We start from the raw sequence: 22,814 nt of genomic DNA, 5'->3' as shown, positions 1-22,814 counted from the left end.
TTGACTACAGCTCAGCCCACAAAGCTCAGTACCCTGGGACTAACCTCCCTCTGCAAATGGATCCTGGACTTTCTGATGAGCCGCCCCTAGGCGGTGAGGGTCGGCAACAACTGTACCGGTACCCCCTGTATATAGCCTCCACATTGACTCTGTACCGGTACCCCCTGCATATAGCCTCGTTATTATGTCATTTTTTTATTTAGTAAATATTTTAACTTTCTTGAACTGCATTAAGCATTTCACGGTATGGTATACACCTGTTGTATTCAGCATTTCACGGTATGGTATACACCTGTTGTGGCATGACAATGTTAAAATTATATTCATACATTATTGCATATTAATGTTGTAGCATGAGAAATATGGTAAAACGTTAAGATGTCATAGCATGACAGTAATACGTTCTAAAATTATATTCATACATTGCATGATATTAATAACGATATTGATACGTAGAGAATCTGAATGATCGGCTATGAAAAGCCAACTGACATTTACTCCTGAGGTGCTGACTTGTTGCACCCTCTACAACCACTGTGATTATTATTATTCGACCATGCTGGTCATTTATGAACATTTGAACATCTTGGCCATGTTCTGTTATAATCTCCACCCGGCACAGCCAGAAGAGGACTGGTCACCCCTCAGAGCCTGGTTCCTCTCTAGGTTTCGGCCTTTCTAAGGAGTTTTTCCTAGCCACCGTGCTTCTACACCTGCATTGCTTGCCGTTTGGGGTTTTAGGCTGGGTTTCTGTACAGCACTTTGAGATATCAGCTGATGTCAAAAGAAAGGCTTTATAAATACATTTGATTGATTGATGTTATTAATATGACATAAGCAGGAGAATGGTGAAATGTGAGAGAGACGGTTAACAAATACAATACATTTCAGTATATTAAAACCATTCAAATTTAATATGCTTTTGAAAGCCCAAAATACACTTCGTCATCCAACAATAAATATTGTAAGACTGAGGATACGGCGTCTTGCTGTCTACACCATAGAAAGTCATATTTCTATGACGTGGCCCCTATACTGGAGCTTCCTCTTAACTCATCACCATAGTAATGGGGTGGGGGGGGGGAGAAGACAAGTCAATAACAACCTAAAAATAAAGACAATTTACTCAAACTAGTTATTTCACTCGTCACAAGTAAGTGTGCATCCCATCCAATCTATATATTTTACATATTCAATTTGGATACGCAGTTAAGTTATATGTATAAACCCTGTAGTTTGAGATTTTTTAAAATTTGTTTTAAACTAACATCCTAGACCCAATTACTGTCTAGCTATATGAAACATTATACGGTACAATAGCCCTCTTGGAAGATGTGAATATTGGTTCATGATTATAAAACAAGTCTGTAGGAGGAGATTTCACTTGAAAACGTGTAAACGTTGTCCACCAGATGCCCAATGTTACAATGTGTGATTTAAGAAATACCTTTTTTTTTTTTAAATCCTGATTGCTTAAGACAACTACAAACATACTTGAAAATCTGTAGCCTGGTCCCAGATCATTGGCTCCGGCAATGACAGTTATGAGTTGGGCTAGACAGCACAAACAGAACTGGGACCAGGCTTGATATCGTGTGTGCTTTTCTCGGGATTCTGAAGAAGAAAAACAAAACATTGAATCAAAGTGAATGTCTCTGACTTGTTGAAACTGTACAAAATAATAATAATTAAACATAGCATCCTGAAAAATAAAGAGAACATGAATTCACATAAAGCATGTTATTTACAAAACAATTATTCAAATCTCTCAAGTCAGTCAGTCCTAATTCGGGTTGACAGAATTAAGCCACGAACAACAATATAGTACATTGATCGGCTTGAATAGTTGGTCAGGCTGTCCAGGTATACTGTAGGTGGAGTTAGGGCCAGGAGTTGCTCCTGGTCAAGTCACATGGTAAGGAAGAACTCCAGGTCCTTGGAGAATCGGGATGTACCATTCTCTTTCCCAAGAAATATACACTTGCATAGTCCCTATCCTGGATCTAAAAGCATAGGATTAGGGAAAGGCAATGGCTGGAAGAGGTTTCCTCCCATTGTAAAAACACATGCGAGAAAGTGTACAAGTCCAGAAGGGTTGAGAACTGGGACTAAGTCATAGTACTGGTGAAGGAAGGAGCAACGGGCTGTCTCTGGAATGTACAAGAACAAACAGCGCATATACATGAAGACACACTACCATTGCACCGGAACTATTCCTTTTAACTATGACATCACAAAGCAAAAGGACAACAACAAAATGTTTTTTTTTTAAATAAAAAAAACCTACATAGTGCGAGATAAAATATTTGATTCATTTTTCCCCCATTCCGTTATAGCACAGTCTGAAGAAAGAACCGCATTCATCATGAATCTCTTGACTAGCCTCCGGGCTTCACCGGTCTGTCCGGTTGAGTTTCCTATTAATACGAAGTCACCCACATCCCTCAAATTGGCCAGAGAAAACATCTCTTAACGTCTGGGTTGTGTTTTTATTCATACACAACGTAGCAAAACATTCTTCAACGGCAAATGGAAGAAAAATAAAGAAAATAAAAGTGATTCTTATTGAATAAATTCAGATTCAGTCCATGGTTTCTCCCATATGGTGTCTAATGACTACGACCCTGATAAACATAGTGGGCGGGGTGATAAGCCTACCCTCTCTCGGCCAGCCAATCATCGGAGCTGAAGATGGAGGATGGTAGTGTGTGAAGAAACTGTCTCTTTATGCCTTAAAATTAGGTGTCTGCCTCACGTAGATTTCTGCCTATAGTGAAGCGTCAAGTCCCCTCCACTTTTCCAGATAAAATGCTTGACAGTTCGCAGGTCCATGTTTGGGTCCAGGACCTGTGTGAGAACAGAGAAGACCGACCAAGGATGTGAATCAGGTGGATATGCATTTCAGTCATCGCTGTCATTATTACGCTGTAATATGACTTAACTAAACCAAAATCAGCATCGCGGCAATCTGTAATATGACATGGTATACTAAACCAAAATAACTTTAAAAAAAATCAACATCGAAGCAACAAACCTCATTGCCCAAACCACCATCAAAAGTGAAGCTGTCAAGTAGTGGACTTTTTTTCAAAAAAGACTTATGAATCACAACAGATACACACTCTCCTTCAACCATCAACAACTGAGGTCCATAATCTTTACTATAAAAAAAAAAAAGCAAAGATTGTTCCTCATTCCTCCCGAAACTACAGGAGAATGAGGAGTAGGGAGGGTTCCCACCTGGTCTTGACATATCAGTTCAATCTTCTCCTCGGCCATGAGGGCCATGTCCTCGTCCTTCTCCGTCTCTCCTGGCTTGTCATTGGCTGCCAAGGAGGAAGCAGTGGTCTGGGACTCAGTGTCCAGGTTAATGATCTTCTCATAGACGTGTTCCATCACCTTCCTCACCTGCAGCATGTCACTGGCAGACAGACGGTCCCTACAGAGAGAGAGAGAGAAACACACACACACACACACACACACACACACACACACAGTGGAATAAAAGGATGTGTCAAGGGAAGTGGGATCTTGATCTCCGACGGGAAATGTCGACGGTGCATTTATATGTAGAGGTCAAATCGTGTGTGTGTGTGTGTGTGTGTGTGTGTAGGATTTATTCAGGTAAGAACATCAAAGTCGAATATTAATAAAAGGGACTTGGAAGTGTGGAATGTAGTGATTTCTCATGAAGAAACCTGAAACGGAGAAAATCAAAAAATCTAAATGTTACTTCTTCAGTGTCTTGGCTCCAGAAGAAGAGTGGGGTTGGAGGTAGAACGGGATCTTGTTGAATTTCGGCATGTTCTTCTGGAGGACATAGAAAAAGAGGGCAAAAATGTTTTTAAAAAATGAAGTGAAGTCCGAGGCAAGAAGAGTAAAAGCAAAGGAAGACTGAAGAGGTCCTTACGTCCACGGTGATGTCTATGACCCACTGTGGGACTGTCTCATTCAGTAACATAGACTCCGTCTCCCCACCCGAGTCCCTACACAACAGTCTGAAACAGGAGACTCAGCATTAGAACAGCTAGAAGAACAGTGCAGGGAAGTAAACAAATGTTGCAAACAGGACTGGGTTTTTTTTTTTGTGTCCAACTGGTGATGCAAGGCAAGTAGTGATTCATTCTCAGATTCATGAATGATCGCATGCATGATATAGCCTCGACAAAAATGTTTTGCTCCCAAAATTCTCTATAATCCCTCAATCAAATGTATTTATATAACAGTAGTGTTATGATTGGGGAGGGGGGGGGGTAGTGTTAGGTCATAGACAAACACACTACCCAGGTTACACTTCACTCCCTTCCTCCAGGGGGCAGCAGCAACCTTGTCCAGATGCTGAGCCTGGTTGATAAGCACATCAGGTGATTGTCAGTCAGTGTCCCAGCTGGCAGAGCTGCGAGGCAGCTGGTCGGTTTGGTGGTCATGAGGCTTTCCATTTGGATTCTTTAGTTTAGACATGCCTGTCTGTAGTTTTCCTTTCTGTATAGATCTGTTTCTGTGACCACATGATAATCCACTTGGGCTCACTGACCCAAAGGGGTCAAGACAGAGCCCTGGACCTAAGGTAAGGTTGTCGTCTCCCTGGGCACACCTGCATCCAACGCAGTCCTCATACACTGATTTCTCACAAATTCACACATTCATTCAGCTTAAGGACCATGTAGCTAGGCTAGGATCCCAAGACATAATGAGTCAGGTTACAGACCATGTAGCTAATACCCCTAGACATAATGAGTCAGGTTACAGACCATGTAGCTAGGCTTAAGACCCCATAGAAATAATGAGTCGGGTTACAGACCATTGTCATGACTCTCCTGTGACGATCTGAAGGACCAGGTCACAGTGAGTCCTCTCTACAGCGTGCTCTCTCTCGTAGAGGGGGAATATCATGACCCTCCTGTGACGATCTGAAGGACCAGGTCACAGTGAGTCCTCTCTACAGCGTGCTCTCTCTCGTAGAGAGGGAATATCATGACTCGTGAAGATCTGAAGGACCGGGTTACAGTGGGTCTCTCTCATAGAGGGGGGAGAGCGGGAAGTCAACTGTTTTATGGTCGGTCATAAAATACGCTGCCTCTATGCTCTGGTAGTGTTTGAGCTTGGAATGTAAACTGTGGAACACAGAGACCCTTGGTCATCAAAAGTTTGAAAAATTCTAACAATATTTTTTATTGTTGAGAATGTGGGAGTGGTCTGTGGACACTTAAAGGGACAGTCATGACGAGTGGGTTTCACTTGGTGATCTCATGAGGGACAGGAAACACACAACTCTATCTCTTAAAGTGGACATTTCCCAGTGGTCAGCTTTACATCTAAATATCGTGAAACGTATGTGATTAAACATGAAACTATTTGTGAAAAGATGTAATGTGATGTTAACCTTCTAAATGAGAATATGGATTTTCATTTAAAAAGCTGAACTAGTCAGTGGCCACACCACAGAAAACTATAACCACAAAGTATATTGTGACTTCTGGGGAAGTTAACCAGAGACTCTCTGATGAACGGACTCTCCAGCAGACGGACTGGCGATTCCAACAGAGAAGACAACAAATACATACATTGCAATTATTCTCGAATGAACGGCGGTTCATGTGCAAAGGATTAGCATTTCAATTAATATAATTATCAACTGTGGTAGTGAATCCATTTAGTCTTTTCTGCTCTCAGTCCCCACCCCTTTCCTTTGTCTACCAAGCCTTCATATTGGCTTAGTCCGCTAGGGACTTTTACTTTGTATCATGTAGTAACCCAAATATCCACTGTTGGTTTGTTATGTAATTCTGTGTGACTATTTAGTTAGTAAATACATAATTAAGGAAATGTGTATATGGCTGATTCATGATTTAGGCTAGGGTTCGAGGACGTTCAGTAATGGAACTGATAATGTATCATTATTATTATTATTACCTTAATGAGAATGACTAATCGATAAGATATGAAAATATCTGAAGAGTTATATTCAGGAAATTACCACTCTATAAACAACATTTTTCCATGGTGCCCCGACTTCCTAGTTAATTAAAGTTACATGATTAGTTTAATTGCGTAATTAAATTACACAGAGAATTGATTTGATAAAAATAACAGTCTTCACATTTAATGATAGGTCACAGACACGACACCATGTAGCTGGGCCTAAGACCCCTGGACATAATGAGTCAGGTTACAGACCATGTAGCTAGGACCCCTAGACATAATGAGTCAGGTTACAGACCATGTAGCTAGGACCCCTAGACATAATGAGTCAGGTTACAGACCATGTAGCTAGGACCCCTAGACTTAGCGAGTCAGGTTACAGACCATGTAGCTTGGCCTTAGACCCCTAGACTTAGCGAGTCTAACAATATCAGCAGGCTAGCTATGGGTTTCGTAAAATGGAAATATGTACCGGAACAGAGTCCTCCCTCCTGCCTCTCCGAAGATGACTGGAGTGTGTGGAGGCACCTGGAAGTACCCATTCCCCTTCTGCACCCGCGTCTCCTGCTCCCCATTTACTGCTGCTGGGGTTTGGACAAGGTCAAAAGTCACTAGAATATTTTTTACTGCTCCTATACCATGATGAAATAGTGAGTCTATGGACATTTTTTTCTGGGCCCTAACCCTGCGACATGTGATGTCTAACACTATAGCCGTCTACAGCCAATATCTCAGGTGAACACTGTTTTTGACAACAACAACAACAACAAGGCCAATTTACCATGGTTGACCTCGTTCTCCTCCTCATCCATGGGGTTGATGTGCGTCCTGGGCCAGAACTCTAGCAGGGCCTGAAGTAGCAGTCCACCAAGGTTCACTATACACACACACACAAACATTGCAAAGCTAAAGGATAAAAAAAAAAAAAAATGCAGTATGAAGAAGTTATATTAAAAATGAAAACCTAAAAAAAAAAATTGTACACTTTGGGTCCGATCCATCGGAGCTTGAGAAGCCAGCATCCTTAGCAGACACCCAGGCAGCGAAGCAGTCACTCTCATCCAGCGTGATGGTCAGCATCTATCCAGCAACACACAGATGGGAGAGAGAGCAACAACATCAACCAATCTTATCTAGCTAGCTTCACCTTTTCAAAAAACACTGAATAAGTAGAGTATTACTAAGTTATAAAACGAGAAACTTACCCCTGTCTTGAGGTCGACAGAGAACCAGTTTGGGACGTAGACCTGCTTGAACCTCTTCTTGATCTCTTCATCAAACTCTACTTTCCCCAGGTCCTCTCCCTTACAGGCTTTCAGCACGTCCCAGAATGCAACATTGTTGTTGGTGTCTTTGGTGACGATGTGCCTCTTGTCGTTCAGAATGTGACACTGAATTATACTGGCCCCTCCTACAACAGCAAATATGTACAGTAGTTATCGTTTGACCACAGCAAGACTAGGTTTGGGCGGTATTAAGATTTTCATACCATTTCTGTACCATAACGGGATACACGATATTACCAAATGTGCACACAAGGGGCACTATTTTTTTAATTTTAAATTCAGTGCCATTGGAAAGCACTCAGAACCCTTGACATTATCCATGGTTTGTTAGGTTTTTATTTTTCAGAGTAAATAACTCACGGACACTAGAGAAGCTAAACCAAGTTTAATTCTTCCCAAAGGGTCGTTACAGTTGTATTCAGAGAACAAAACATTTCTCACCATCACAGGTATATATCTCCACTTTGGACACTCCTCCTCTCCAATCCTTACATCTTATGGTTCCACAGGGGATCTGACCTCACCACCTGACCTCCTCCCCTCCTTCGCCTAATCCACAGATGTCCATCTGCTTCCCCTGTAGCAATCCTTTGATCTCCTCCCGTCCACCCAGCACATTCCACAGCCACTCTTGTCTTTCTACAGATCTCACTCCTTTATATACTATGCATCTCATCTATCATGTCTTTTAATATCTCAATGTTCGAAATGTAGAATCCAACAGGTTACAGCCTTATTCTAAAACAGATTAAATATTTTTCCCCCACTCATCAATCTACACACAATATCTCATAATGACAAAGCAAAAACAGGTTTGTAGAATTTTTTGCAAATTTAAAATATATATAAAAAAATAGATTTTACAATCACATTTACATAAGTATTCAGACCCTTTACTCAGTCCTTTGTTGAAGCACCTTTGGCAGCAATTTCAGCCTCGAGTCTTCTTGGGTATGACGCTACAAATGCAGGTGTGCTTGGCACACCTGCATTTGGTGTTTCTCCCATTGTTCTCTGCAGATCCTCTCAAGTTCTGTCAGGTTGGATGGGGAGCTTCACTGCAAAGCTATTTTCAGGTTTCTCCAGAGACGTTCAGTCGGGTTCAAGTCCAGGCTCTGGCTGGGCCACTCAAGGACATTCAGAGACTTGTCCCGAAGCCACTCCTGTGTTGTCTTGGCTGTGTGCTTAGAGTCGTTGTCCATTGGAAGGTGAACCTTCACCCCAGTCTGAGGACCTGAGTGCTCTGGAGCAGGTTTTCATCAAGGATATCTCTGTACTCTGACGAGTCTTCCAGTCCCTGCCACTGAGTGTCTTTAGGTGCCTTTTGGCAAACTCCAAGTGGGCCGTCATGTGATTTTTACTGAGGAGTGGCTTCAGTCTGGCCACTCTACCATAAAGGCCCAATTGGACTAGTGCTGCAGAGATGGGAGAACCTTCCAGAAGGACAATTACCTCCACAGAGGAACTCTGGAGGTCTGTCAGATGACCAAGAACCCAATGGTCTGACCAAGGCCATTCTCCCCTGATTGCTCAGTTTGGCCGTGCGGGCCAGCTCTAGATAGAAGATTGGAGCCACCAAGACTCATTTAAGAATGATGGAGGCCACTGTGTTCTTGGGGAGCTTCAATGCTGCAGAAATGTTTGGGTACCTTTCCCCAGATAGGATTGTGTCGAGGCACAGATCTGTCTCTGAGCTCTACGGATAATTATTTTGATGATCATGACTTGTTTTTTGCTCTGACATTCTCTGTCAACTGTGATACCTTATAGACAGGTGTGTGCCTTTCCAAATCATGTCCAATCAGTTGAATTTACCACAGGTGGACTCCAATTAAGTTGTAGAAACAAGGATAATCAATGGAAACAGGATGCACCAGAGCTCAATTTTTAGTCTCATATCAAAGGGTCTGAATACTTATGTAAATATAGTATTTGTTTTTAATATATTTGCCAAATTTTTTTTTGCAAATAATAATAATTTTTGCTTTGTCATTATGGCGTGTAGATTAATGAGGGAAAAATTATAATTTAATCCATTTTAGAATAAGGCTTGGACGTAAATTATTTTTTGTAAAGGGTCAAGTGATATTTAAGCAATAAAGCCCGAGGTGTGATATATGGCCAATATACCACGGCTAAGAGCATTTTTTATGTACGACGCAACGCGGTGTGCCTGGACACAGCCCTTAGCCGTGGTATATTGTCCATACATCAAATCCCCAAGGCGCCTTTATTGCCATTATAAACTGGTTACCAAAGTAATTACAGCAGTACAAATAAATGTTTCGTCATACAACTGAACAAGAGGACAAGTACATTAAGAGTGTCTAGTTTGATAAACAGACGCTTCACAAGTTCTCAACTGGCAGCTTCTGAGACTGGTGTTTTGCAGGTACTATTTAATGAAGCTGCCAGTTGAGGACTTGTGAGGCGTCTGTTTCTCAAACTAGACACTCTTAATGTACTTGTCCTCTTGCTCAGTTGTGCACCGGGGCCTCACACTCCTCTTTCCATTCTGGTTAGAGCCAGTTTGCGATGTTCTGTGAAGGGAGTAATAAACAATTTAAATGCAATGCTACTAAATGCTAATTGAGTGTATGTAAACTTCTGACCCACTGGGAATGTGATGAAAGAAATAAAAGCTGAAATAAATCATTCTCTCTACTATTATTCTGACATTTAACATTCTTAAAATAAAGTGGTGATCTTAACTGACCTAAAACAGGATTTTTTTTAACTAGCATTAAAATGTCAGGAATTGTGAAAAACTGAGTTTAAATGTATTTGGCTAAGGTGTATGTAGTAAACTTATATAGATTTGGGGGTATAGAAAATCATACCGTCGGTATTTCGAAATACCCTGGTATACACTATAAACGATATATCGCCCAAGCCTAGTTCATGGTTAGAAACTAGGGTCACGTCTGCCTCTCCTCACAACCACTGCATTCAGGAAGAGACAGTTTAAAAAAACAAACCAATGAGGATCTATTTGAGTGAGGTCAACAAACAGGTTGCACTAAGATTCATGTGAAAACTACACCCAGTTAGGTGGATCACTCCACACCCACTAACATAGCCGTACCTTTGATGACCTGTTCAGGCGCTGTACACAGCGGGGTCAGGGGGGCGATGATGTCATTGTCATAATCCCCAGACGCCCGGAAGTTGTGGATTCCCTTTAGACACTGCAACACAAACAGAAAAAAAAAATTAAGAAATCTTCTTTTTTTAAGATGAAACCTGAATTGACCCCAACCCTGACACATAGAAAGCCCTAGAATGATCTCTGAGGGCATCCGAAGACATGGCATGCTTATTTGTTTACCCATTTGTTAACAGATGACTTGGTGGTAGAGACCCAGATAACAGGAGGAGGGTCAGCTGTCCTGTCCAGTTCCATCTGAGGAGGAGAGGGATAGCCCATGTCAGACCCAGGTTAATACACACACACACACCCACCCACATCCCACTCCCTCACCCTCAGTAGCTCAGCACCCCCCTCCCCCTCAGTAGCTCAGCACCCCCCTCACCCTCAGTAGCTCAGCACCCCCCTCCCTCCCTCAGTAGCTCAGCACCTCCCTCCCCCACCCTCAGTAGCTCAGCACCCCCCTCCCCCATCCCTCCCTCACCCTCAGTAGCTCAGCACCCCCCTCCCCCCTCCCTCCCTCAGCACCCCCCTCCCCCCCTCAGCACCCCCCTCCCCCCTCCCCACCCTCAGTAGCTCAGCTGGTAGAGTGTGGTGCTTGCAACACCAGGATACTGGGTTCAATTCCCGGGAACCACCCGTATGTAGAAATGTACGCATTTAGCATCTGCTAAATGGCAGATATAATGAACCACAACCAGTCCCATGCCCTTACCTTCAGTACAGGGGCCTTCTCCTCACCGATGAGTACTCTGATGTCAGGGTTCCTCAGGTCGGTGCAGAAGATCTTCTTGTCTCTGCCTCCAGAGTAGATGTGTGTGAAGGCTTCGTTCACCTGCAGGGCCCACACTCCCTCGTCGTGGACCCGATACGTAGCGATACACCTCTGCTGACCCAGAGACCACAACCTGATGGTTCCATCTGAGCTGCCTGACAGACACTGGGAACCACAGAGAGAGGAGAGTTAGACTGATGGACAACCAAACAGAAAAGGTTGTATGTAATAGAGCACATATGTCAGAGTCAAGGCCCGCGGGCCACATCCGGCCCGCAAGAAGGTTTTTTACGGCCCCTGGGATGATCTTGATTTATTATTAGAACCGGCCCGCAGCAAGCCGGCAGCCCGCAGATCTTTTACACGCACCAATACTACATTTCCCACAATGCAAAGGTGACGCACCGAGCAGTAGGCTGCTTCATTTCAATATTTATTGGCACAGCAGTCGTCAGCATCACAGTAAAATTAACTTTCAGATACCCATCAAAAATGGCAAAACGGAAGGTGGATACTGAGAACCGGGGGTTTCAAACAAGGTGGGAGTCGGAGTATATGTTCACGAAGGTAGCTGGAAAACCTGTGTGTCTTCTGTGTGGAGAAAGTGTGGCGGTACTGAAAGAGTATAATCTGAGACGACATAATGAAACGAAACACGCGGACAAAAACAAGAATATGGACATGGAACAAAGGCTACAAAAGGCAGAGGAATTAAAACGAGGCCTCAAATCTCGACAGGCTCTGTTCAAAAAAGACAAATCACAAGGCCAGGCTGCTGTCAAGGCCAGTTTTATTTTGGCAGAAGAGATCGCTAAATCAGCCCGGCCATTTACGGAGGGGGATTTCATCAAAAACTGCATGATTAAAGTTTGTGACGAAGTTTGCCCAGAAAAAAGGCAACTCTTTTTAAATGTGAGTCTGAGCAGAAACACCATTGCCGAGAGAGTAGACCAGTTGTCCATCAATCTAAAAGAGCAGCTTGTGAAAAAGGGAAAAGATTTTATTGCATATTCCTTGGCTGTGGATGAGAGCACCGACATTTCTGACATTGCCCAGTTGTCAATTTTCATCCGCGGAGTGGACTCCAACCTAAGCGTGACAGAGGAGTTTTTGGCTTTACGTCCTATGCATGGCACAACTACGGGGCATGATTTGTATGAAGAGGTGTCAAGATGTGTAAATGAGATGGAGCTGCCTTGGGAAAAACTCGTGGGTTTGACAACCGACGGAGCACCTGCGATGTGTGGACACAGGAGCGGACTGGTGGCGAAGATACGGGAAAAGATGCAAGAGGAAAACGCGACAGGTGAGCTGACAGCTTATCATTGTATCATACACCAGGAAGCGTTGTGCGGTAAAGCCTTGAAAATGGAGCATGTAATGAGCATCATCACGCGCACAGTTAACTTTATCAGAGCCAAAGGTTTGAATCACCGCCAGTTCAAGGCATTTCTGACGGAGTTAGAAACGGAGCATGGTGATTTGCCTTATCACACAGAGGTGCGATGGCTAAGCCAGGGAAAGGTGCTTCAAAGATGTTTCGAGCTTCGTGAGGAGATTTGTCTGTTCTTGGACAGCAAAGGGAAAGACACAACACAACTCCGAGACGAAATGTTTCTGTGTGAAATGGCTTTTCTGTGTGACATTACGAGTCATCTGAATGCAATAAACTTGCAGCTGCAGGGTCGGGATCGTGTCATCTCTGATATGTACAGTACAGTGAAGGCATTTAAAACCAAACTGACTCTGTGGGAGACGCAGATGCGGAAAGAAAATTTGAGCCACTTTCCCAGCTGCCAGACCATGAAAGAGAAGCTCTCTACCAGTGCGTTCCCGAGCACACAGTTGGCTGATAAAATAGGTATGCTTGCCGCTGACTTTCGACGCCGATTTGCTGACTTTGAAGCACAAAAAAGCAGGTTGGAACTGCTCGGTAACCCATTTGCTGTTGACGTGGAAAGCTCACCACCAAACCTCCAAATGGAGTTGATTGACCTCCAATGCAATGATGCACTGAGGGCAAAATATGCGGCAGTGGGTGCTGCGGAGTTCGCCCGTTTCCTCCCCGGCACAATGCCCCAGCTGCGCATCCAGGCTGCTCAAACGTTGTCTATGTTTGGCAGCACATACCTGTGTGAACAACTGTTTTCTTTGATGAACCTGAACAAAACATCACACAGAAGTCGACTTACTGCTGAACACCTCCACTCAATTCTGAGGATTTCTTCAGCTCAGAGCCTTACCCCGAACATTGATGAACTTGTGGAAAAGATGGGACACCACCAAGTATCACCCTCAACCTCAAACAAGTGAACATTACTGTGCAATCACATATTTAGAGTTTTTACTCAGTTCAAGTTTAAAAGTTAAAATTTAATATTTGTTTTCACTGCATGTTACTTCTCCTTAAACAAAGTGTTGTTTTTGATTAATAGATTTTTGCACTTTATTTTTTTGTATTTCAATCCAATTATATTTTAAAAATATTTCAGTTGAGTGGATGATAGAAAATTGCTATTATTGTTTTTTCTTTGAAGTAAATTTAGCCCACTTTTGCTAAAATAGAAAATATAGTCTACTGATGGTGCCTTGAATACCGGTTTCTTTCATTTAATGTTCATGTTATGGGGATATTTATATAAAGGAAATTTGTCTTTTGTGTCTGTTGAAAATTAAAGATTACTGACAGAGCCATAAGAAAATATTGCTTTACTTATCTGATCATATTGTAATATATTTGTTAGGTTTTCAGTAGGTTCAATTAGGTTCACTAGACTATATGCGTCATTTAAAAATGTTTCAATGAACATTCGAACAGTCCGGCCCTCGTCTTGTAGCTGATTTTTTTATTTGGCCCTCCGTCCATTTGACTTTGACACCCCTGTAATAGAGGGTCAGATGCAATGTAGGAAAAATGCTGAGACGGAAAAGAAAAATACTCATTATTTTAGGACCAAGTTCTGGTAGAACCTCTCACTTCATTTTCTTTATAACCATTTTCTGAAAATGTATTATCTAGTATTATCTATTATTTAGCCGAATCAAGATATGCCTTACCTGTGTGCCGTCCCGGTTCAGCAACAGTGACTTGACGTTGTCGGAGTGGCCTTTCAGCTTCATCAGCTTAGCACACGTCCTAGGGTCCCATACTCTCAGGACCTGATGAAACGTCAACAGATTGAAGAGACAACAACCTTTAAAACCCAACAGCGGTCTACAAATATGCAGTAGAACTTGTGCTTGGTAAATAAAGGTGACCTTTCAAAAGGGCAGCCAAACAACTGCCGTCAAAAAATGTAGACATAAAATTAAAATTGTATTAATTACTATTAATTAATAAAAACATGAACGTTGACCTGGCAAAAAAAAAAAAAAAAAAAAAAAAAAAGTGACTAAAATTGTTGCCCTCTAACCTTTTCAGTGGAGCCAGATACGATGACTGTCCCCATCTGGTTCATAGCCAAGCTGTAGATGGAGTCTTTGTTCCCACTGAGGGACGACGCTGTCACACACACACGCACAACGGTTAAGATTCCAACGGTCGGCACACAGGTTTGTGTTAGGTAAAAACATTATTTTTAAGGGCACGTACTGCAATGGAAAACAATAGGCTTTGCGGTATTAAAGATTGATTTCTGCCTCAACAAATACCTGTTCTCCAGACACAAATTAAGTCTAGTCCTGGACCGAAAACGTCTTTCAATGGCGAATCTTCATTGAGAATGCTATTTAGACCTGGACTAGGCTTCATCTGTGTCTACGAAACCGGCCTGTGGAGATGTTTTTAAACTCAATGGGACTCAACTTGTAAATATTGTAGAAATCAATAAAATGACATTTACTGGTGACAGTGTTGTTGGAGGCAGTCAGTGCTGTTAGTGTGTTGACGTCCCACAGGAAGATCTGTCTGTCTAACCCTGCTGACGCCACCAGCTCCTTGTCTTTAGCATATGCCAATGCCTTCACATAGTCCTGCCAGGGGGAAATACAACATCACTTTGTGGTCTTCACATAGTCCTGCCAGGGGGAATACAATATCACTTTGTGGTCTTCACATAGTCCTGCCAGGGGGGAAATACAAACTCAACATCACTTTGTGGTCTTCACATAGTCCTGCCAGGGGGGAATACAAAATCACTTTGTGGTCTTCACATAGTCCTGCCAGGGGGGAATACAATATCACTTTGTGGTCTTCACATAGTCCTGCCAGGGGGGAAATACAAACTCAACATCACTTTGTGGTCTTCACATAGTCCTGCCAGGGGGGAATACAAAATCACTTTGTGGTCTTCACATAGTCCTGCCAGGGGGGAAATACAATATCACTTTGTGGTCTTCACATAGTCCTGCCAGGGGGAAATACAACATCACTTTTTCCTTCTTCTTTCAAATAGGAAATCTCTATTATACTGTTTAAAAATATGCACAATTCCACAGCAGAACAGTATTCTGGAAATGGACATCATATTTCTGAACCACAAAGGCCAAATATCGAGTGTAAAAAAAAAAAAGAAGAAGCACCTTGTGAGTCCGTAACGTTGACATGCAGAATCCTTTCTGTGCGTTCCACACTTTCACTGTCGTGTCTGATGAAGCAGAGATCACTGGAAAGAAAGATTTTTTTTAAAAACAGTGAATTATAAAAACCGAATGTTTCTAATACATTGGGCTACTGATGATGCGGTGTTCAATACTAATATTAATACTAATAATAGGCTTTGGGGGGGGTTTTCTATTTATATTTTAAGGTTGGATGTCAGCACGTGGGGCGCACCGATTGGTTCCACCTCGTTAGTCCGTTTGTGTTACACCTGTGCTGGCACAGGGGATATTTAAGAGTGGTTGGCCTATGCTCCGGTGCTCTTGAGCGATGTGAAGGGTTAGCACCTTTAGTTGATGCTTCATATTTTTTTTTATTTTTTTTTTAAGTAAAACGATCTTTTATCTGATCTTAACTGGTTTTATTTTTCTTCCTGTCTTTACGTTTGGGGTAGGTTTTTATTTTATTTGCCTCTTGGGTAAATTTAGTGGGCTCATGATGAGTGTCTTAGATCCCAGTTGTTGTTGCTAGACAACTTTCAGTGGACACCATGAGTGTATTTTAGAACCCTGATCAAGTCAGTGGCCTTGTGGTTAGTGTCCGCCCTGAAATCGGAAGGTTGTGAGTTCAATCCCTGGCTGAGGCATACCAAAGACCGTAAAAATGGGACCACGTCTAGGACCAAAAGGCTCCTCAACAGCTTTTACCCCCAAGCCATAAGACTGCTGAACAATTAATCAAATCGCCACAGGATAATTTACATTGACCCCCTCCGTCCCTTTTGTACACTACTGCTACTCGCTATTCATTATCTACGCATAGTCACTTTACCCCTACCTACATGTACATACAGTGGGGAGAACAACACTGCAAAATCGGCAGTGTTTCCTACTTACAAAGCATGTAGAGGTCTGTCATTTTTTATCATAGGTACACTTCAACTGTGAGATACGGAATCTAAAACAAAAATCGAGAAAATCACATTGTATGATTTTTAAGTAATTAATTTGCATTTTATTGCATGACATAAGTATTTGATCACCTACCAACCAGTAACAATTATGGCTCTCACAGACCTGTTAGTTTTTCTTTAAGAATCCCTCCTGTCCTCCACTCATTACCTGTATTAACTGCACCTGTTTGAACTCGTTACCTGTATAAAAGACACATGTCCACACACTCAATCAAACAGACTCCAACCTCTCCACAATGGCCAAGACCAGAAAGATGTGTATGGACATCAGGGATAAAATTGTAGACCTGCACAAGGCTGGGATGGGCTACAGGACAATGGGCAAGCAGCTTGGCGCAATCACCCTCGGTCAATCACCCTCGGTCTGGGGCTCCATGCAAGATCTCACCTCGTGGGGCATCAATGATCATAAGGAAGGTGAGGGATCAGCCCAGAACTACACGGAAGGACCTGGTCAATGACCTGAAGAGAGCTGGGTCCACAGTCTCAAAGAAAACCATTAGTAACACACTACGCCGTCATGGATTAAAATCCTGCAGCGCATGCAAGGTCCCCCTGCTCAAGCCAGCGCATGTCCAGGCCCGTCTGAAGTTCGCCAATGACCATCTGGATGATCCAGAGGAATGGGAGACGGTCATGTGGTCTGATGAGACAAAAATAGAGCTTTTTGGTCTAAATTCCACTCGCCGTGTTTGGAGGAAGAAGAAGGATGAGTACAACGCCAAGAACACCATCCCAACTGTGAAGCATGGAGGTGGAAACATCATTCTTTGGGGATGCTTTTCTGCAAAGGGGACAGGACGACTGCACCGTATTGAGGGGAGGGTGGATGGGGCCATGTATCGCGAGATCTTGGCCAACAACCTCCTTCCCTCAGTAAGAGCATAGGAAGATGGCTGGGTCTTCCAGCACGACAACGACCTGAAATACACAGCTAGGGCAACTAAGGAGTGGCTCCGTAAGAAGCATCTCAATGTCCTGGAGTGGCCTAGCCAGTGTCCAGACCTGAACCCAACAGAAAATCTTTGGAGGGAGCTGAAAGTCCGTATTGCCCAGCGACAGCCCCGAAACCTGAAGGATCTGGAGAAGGTCTGTATGGAGGAGTGGGACAAAATCCCTGCTGCAGTGTGTGCAAACCTGGTCAAGAACTACAGGAAACGTATGATCTCTGTAATCGCAAACAAAGGTTTCTCTACCAAATATTAAGTTATACTTTTGTGATGTATCAAATACTTATGTCATGCAATAAAACGCAAATTAATTACTTAAAAATAATACATTGTGATTTTCTGGATTTTTGTTTTACATTCCGTCTCTCACAGTTGAAGTGTACCTATGAAATTAGACCTCTACATGCTTTGTAAGTAGGAAAACCTGCAAAATTACCTCAACTAACCTTTGCACCTGCACACTGACTTGGTACCGGTGCCCCCTGTATATAGTCTCCACACAGACTCTGTACCGGTACCCCCTGTATATAGCCTCCACATTGACTCTGTACCGGTAACCCCTGTATATAGCCTCCACATTGACTCTGTACCGGTAACCCCTGTATATAGCCTCCACATTGACTCTGTACCGGTGCCCCCTGTATATAGCCTCCACATTGACTCTGTACCGGTGCCCCCTGTATATAGCCTCCACATTGACTCTGTACCGGTACCCCCTGTATATAGCCTCCACATTGACTCTGTACCGGTAACCCCTGTATATAGCCTCCACATTGACTCTGTACCGGTGCCCCCTGTATATAGTCTCCACATTGACTCTGTACTGGTACCCCCTGTATATAGCCTCCACATTGACTCTGTACCGGTGCCCCTGTATATAGCCTCCACATTGACTCTGTACCGGTGCCCCCTGTATATAGTCTCCACATTGACTCTGTACCGGTGCCCCCTGTATATAGACTCCACATTGACTCTGTACCGTAATACCCTGTATATAGCCTCCACATTGACTCTGTACCGGTGCCCCCTGTATATAGTCTCCACATTGACTCTGTACCGGTGCCCCCTGTATATAGCCTCCACATTGACTCTGTACCCTAACACCCTGTATATAGCCTCCACATTGACTCTGTACCCCCTGTATACAGCCTCATTATTCTTACTTTTTTACTTTAGTATACCGTACTTGCTAAATATTTTCTTAACTCTTCTTGAACTGCACTGTTGGTTAAGGGCCTGTAAGTAAGCATTTCACGGTAAAGTCTACACCTGTTGTATTCGGTGGATGTGACATAAAGTTTGATTTGACGCGTCTCTGTTTGGCACTCAGCTTTAAGGAGATAGGGGGTAAGGCCCTGCGAACAACTAGCGTCCTGTTCAGGGGGTGTACTGTTACATTAAGCTACTTCACGCTACAGAAACAGGAGATGGGCTCCTGCTCCTATGAGCTGTTCTGGTTCAAACGACAGAAACAGGAGATGGGCTCCTGCTCCTATGAGCCTTTCTGGTTCACTCTACAGAAACAGGAGATGGGCTCCTGCTCCTATGAGCCTTTCTGGTTCACTCTACAGAAACAGGAGATGTGCTCCTGCTCCTATGAGCTGTTCCGGCTCGCTCACGCAAGGCTACCTACTTACTTAGAACCCCACCTGTTTTGGTTGTTAGTCTGTTAGTTCCCCCTTCTGTTTGAGTGACAATTTTTTGGTTTATTGCCGGGGAACATAACAATACTCACATGTCTTTCCATTGCAACAGAGGACGATGTCATTGACCCAGTCTGTATGGTGCTCCATGGAAGCGATGTAAGGGTCCTGCTATGGTAAAATAACATTCACTTAACATAAGTGGTGACGGGGACGGGGGTTCCCAAACACAGATTAAGCCTAATCGTGGTCTTAAAACACATTCAATGGAGATGATACAGGAAACCATCTCACAAAGGGTTAGGGCAGGGCTATGCTAATATTAAGATGTATCAAAGGGTGACTGGGACGCAATACCTTGTGCTGGTTGACACTCCATATCCTGATGATAGAGTCTCTTCCAGCTGTGAAGAGCCGGTTCAGTACAGGGTCCAGCTGAAGAGCATTCACCCCATTGCGATTGTGCTTCTCCACCTCGTCTCTTATCACATAAGATACCTGCAAATAAAGATAGAGGGGGATGGTCAATAATAGCCTGAACACACCCCTTCTATAGCATTGACGCATGCGTGACTAAAGCTTTGGCCAAACGTTTTTTTTATTTCACCTTTATTTAACCAGGTAGGCCAGTTGAGAACAAAGTTTCTCATTTACAACTGCGACCTGACCAAGATAAAGCAAGGCAGTGCGACACAAACAACAGCACAGAGATACACATGGAATTAACAAACAGTCTATAACACAATATAAATATATATATATATACAGTATGTGTTTAAGTTGGCTGAGGCTCCATGACTACATTACATTCACTTATGCATTACATGAACGTATATATCTAGTTCACCGCATCATTTGCTAGCTAGCAAACTACAGGTTAAGGTTTCAAGATCCTAGCTAACGTTAGCTAGCTGACACAGCTTCTTTTAAAAAAACACTTTATTTAACCAGGCAAGTCAGTTAAGAACACATTTGTATTTACAAGTGGCCTTAGACCACTGCGCCACTTGGGAGTCAGCTAACGTGTTAGAATAGCAATTATCAATTCAATGACAATTTACACATACCCTAAGAAATGCAACAATGGTTAAATAAAATTGTCGCACAACTCAGGTTCATTTTAAGTTACTTTGTTCGAGCAAATCATGCTTCAAATCGTGTGTTTAGCATGCTAGCTAACTAGCATGTACGTTAGCTAGCTTGAGATGAGCATTCTTGGATTGCAATTTGCATCGTCTTTCCAAGATTAGTGGTGCACATTGTCACACTATTTGGAATAGTGTGCATTTTCATGTATACAGAGTTGTATTACAGAAATATCAATTGACCTGTACTTTCCTTCGCCCAGCGGCATTCTGTCTGTGGTGGGCCGCCATCTTACATGTTGACAGTCAAACCCTCATACGTCACATCCGAGAAGAAACACAGATAGACTAATGACGCTGATATTTCACCGGATGTATACATGTGAAGCCTCCGCTCTGCGTTTCCAATCACAAGCAAATATGGCTGGCAGTGGGAGAAGATTGAACGAGATGGATTGTGACCGACATTATGCAAACTTTTCTCATCGATTAATAATTTGATCTCAATACAGTTTTATGTATTTAAAACTAGAATATTTTATGAACAGAGTGGACTAAGATTTGTAGACTTTGCCAAAGTCTTAAAACATCGCGTTGTTTAGGAAGTGCAAATGTGAATTTAGGTAGTGCACACATGCACTTCACAGAGTAGGCGTTGACTAACCGAAACATGCAAATATTTTCTAGAACGTGCCAATAGGATCTTGGTAGCTTGTGCTAGACTCTGCCCACCTCCTTGCTAGTTCTGCCCACTATGACTCATTTGTTTCTATCGGAAACGACAAGCAGTGATCCATCTTGGATGTGTTATAAAAACTTTGCTACACGTTCTTCTTCGTCGATGAGGACTAACGGCATTTGGCATCCAAAAGAATGATGCATTCGCCATCTACTAGACTGGAGTATAACACCCTTATACATTGCTTGAACAAAATAATAAAAATGCCCTACACTCACTAAAAACCCACCACCCTACTCCACTATTTAAATCTATTTAGTCCTACCTCAGGCCTGAAAGGATGGTACACCACCACATAACACATCCTGTAACTCTTCTGACATCAAGTCTTGCACACCCAAATACCTCTCTGCAGCTGCCACCACATCCTCAATTTTTCTGTGACTTTACGTTCCATCTCTGCAGTACAGTTGATAACCATTGATATAAATGCTAAAAATCCAATCTTTCTGAAACATATATCACTTGTTGGTTTATCCCTCTATACTGGTACAAATCTACTACTCACACCACTCCTCTCAGGATATCTGAAGTCGAGGATCGGTAGGATGGTCAGTTTTATGAGGGTATGTTTGGCAGCATGAGTGAAGGGTGCTTTGATGCGAAATAGGAAGCCGATTCTAGATGTAATTTTGTTTTGGAAATGCTTAATGTGAGTGTGGAAGGAGAGTTTACAGTCTAACCAGACACCTAGGTATTTCTAGTTGTCCACATATTCTAAGTCAGAACCATCCAGAGTAGTGATGCTGGACGGGCGGGCAGGTGCGGGCAGCGATCGGTTGAAGAGCATGCATTTAGATTTACTTGCATTTAAGAGCAGTTGGAGGCCACGGAAGGAGAGTTGTATGGCATTGAAGCTCGTCTGGAGGTTAGTTAACACAGTGTCCAAAGAAGGGCCAGAGGTATACAGAATGGTGTCGTCTGTGTAGAGGTGGATCAGAGAATCACCAGCAGCAAGAGCGACATCATTGATGTATACAGAGAAGAGTCCCTCCGATTTGACACACTGAACTTTATCAGAGAAGTAGTTGGTGAACCAGTCGAGGCAATCATTTGAGAAACCAAGGCTGTTGAGTCTGCCGATAAGAATGTGGTGATTGACAGAGTCAAAAGCCTTGGCCAGGTCGATGAATACGGCTGCACAGTAATGTCTCTTATCGATTGCGGTTATGATATTGTTTAGGACCTTGAGCGTGGCTGAGGTGCACCCGTGACCAGCTCGGAAACCAGATTGCATAGCAGAGAAGGTACGATGTGATTCGAAATGGTCGGTAATCTGTTTGTTAACCTGGCTTTCGAAGACCTTAGAAAGGCAGGGTAGGATAGATATAGTTCTGTAGCAGTTTAGGTCTAGTGTGTCTCAACCTTTGAAGAGGAGTATGACCGCAGCAGCTTTCCAATCTTTGGGAATCTCAGACGACACGAAAGAGAGGTTGAACAGGCTAGTGATAGAGGTTGCAACAATTTCAGCAGATCATTTTAGAAATAGAGGGTCCAGATTGTCTAGCCCGGCTGATTTGTAGGGGTCCAGATTTTGCAGCTCTTTCAGAACATCAGCTATCTGGATTTGGGTGAAGGAGAAATAGGGGAGGCTTGGGCGAGTTGCTGTGGGGAGTGGAGGGCTGTTGATCAGGTAGGGGTAGCCAGGTGGAAAGCATGGCCAGCCGTAGAAAAATGCTTATTGAAATGCTCAATTATAGTTAGGTTAGGTTTAGAGAACTTACCCAGCAGGTTAGGATAATTAGCATTGCAG

General features: G+C 43.0%; 1 protein-coding gene across 4 annotated transcripts; it reads right to left on the bottom strand.

The window, feature by feature from the left end:
• Positions 1 to 899: 899 nt before the first annotated feature.
• On the bottom strand, positions 900 to 20,719 carry LOC110530843 (WD repeat-containing protein 48). 4 transcript variants are annotated; one of them, XR_005052979.1, is made up of 19 exons: positions 20,566 to 20,719; positions 19,595 to 19,735; positions 19,330 to 19,408; positions 15,653 to 15,735; positions 14,974 to 15,103; positions 14,545 to 14,633; positions 14,189 to 14,290; positions 11,072 to 11,296; positions 10,537 to 10,611; positions 10,294 to 10,396; positions 7,128 to 7,333; positions 6,906 to 7,002; positions 6,704 to 6,799; positions 6,395 to 6,506; positions 3,911 to 3,998; positions 3,734 to 3,810; positions 3,241 to 3,439; positions 2,659 to 2,847; positions 900 to 1,614 (listed from the first exon to the last, which is right to left on the bottom strand). XR_005052979.1 is itself a non-coding variant. In XM_036986590.1 (18 exons), the coding sequence occupies exons 1-18, from the start codon at positions 20,611 to 20,613 to the stop codon at positions 2,752 to 2,754; spliced, it is 2,046 nt and encodes a 681-aa protein (XP_036842485.1). In that variant the 5' UTR covers positions 20,614 to 20,719; the 3' UTR covers positions 900 to 2,751. The 4 variants fall into 4 exon arrangements, 3 of the variants coding, with proteins under 3 accessions (XP_036842485.1, XP_036842487.1, XP_036842486.1); XM_036986590.1 differs by having other exon boundaries at positions 900 to 2,847; XM_036986592.1 differs by having other exon boundaries at positions 900 to 2,847; positions 6,395 to 6,503.
• Between the last annotated feature and the right edge of the window lie 2,095 nt (positions 20,720 to 22,814).

Source organism: Oncorhynchus mykiss, chromosome 8 (genome assembly GCF_013265735.2).
Source record: "Oncorhynchus mykiss isolate Arlee chromosome 8, USDA_OmykA_1.1, whole genome shotgun sequence".
Classification (NCBI taxonomy): Eukaryota; Metazoa; Chordata; class Actinopteri; order Salmoniformes; family Salmonidae; genus Oncorhynchus; species Oncorhynchus mykiss.
The sequence above is the reverse complement of the archived record's forward strand: the minus strand, read 5'-3'. Positions and strand labels throughout refer to the sequence as shown.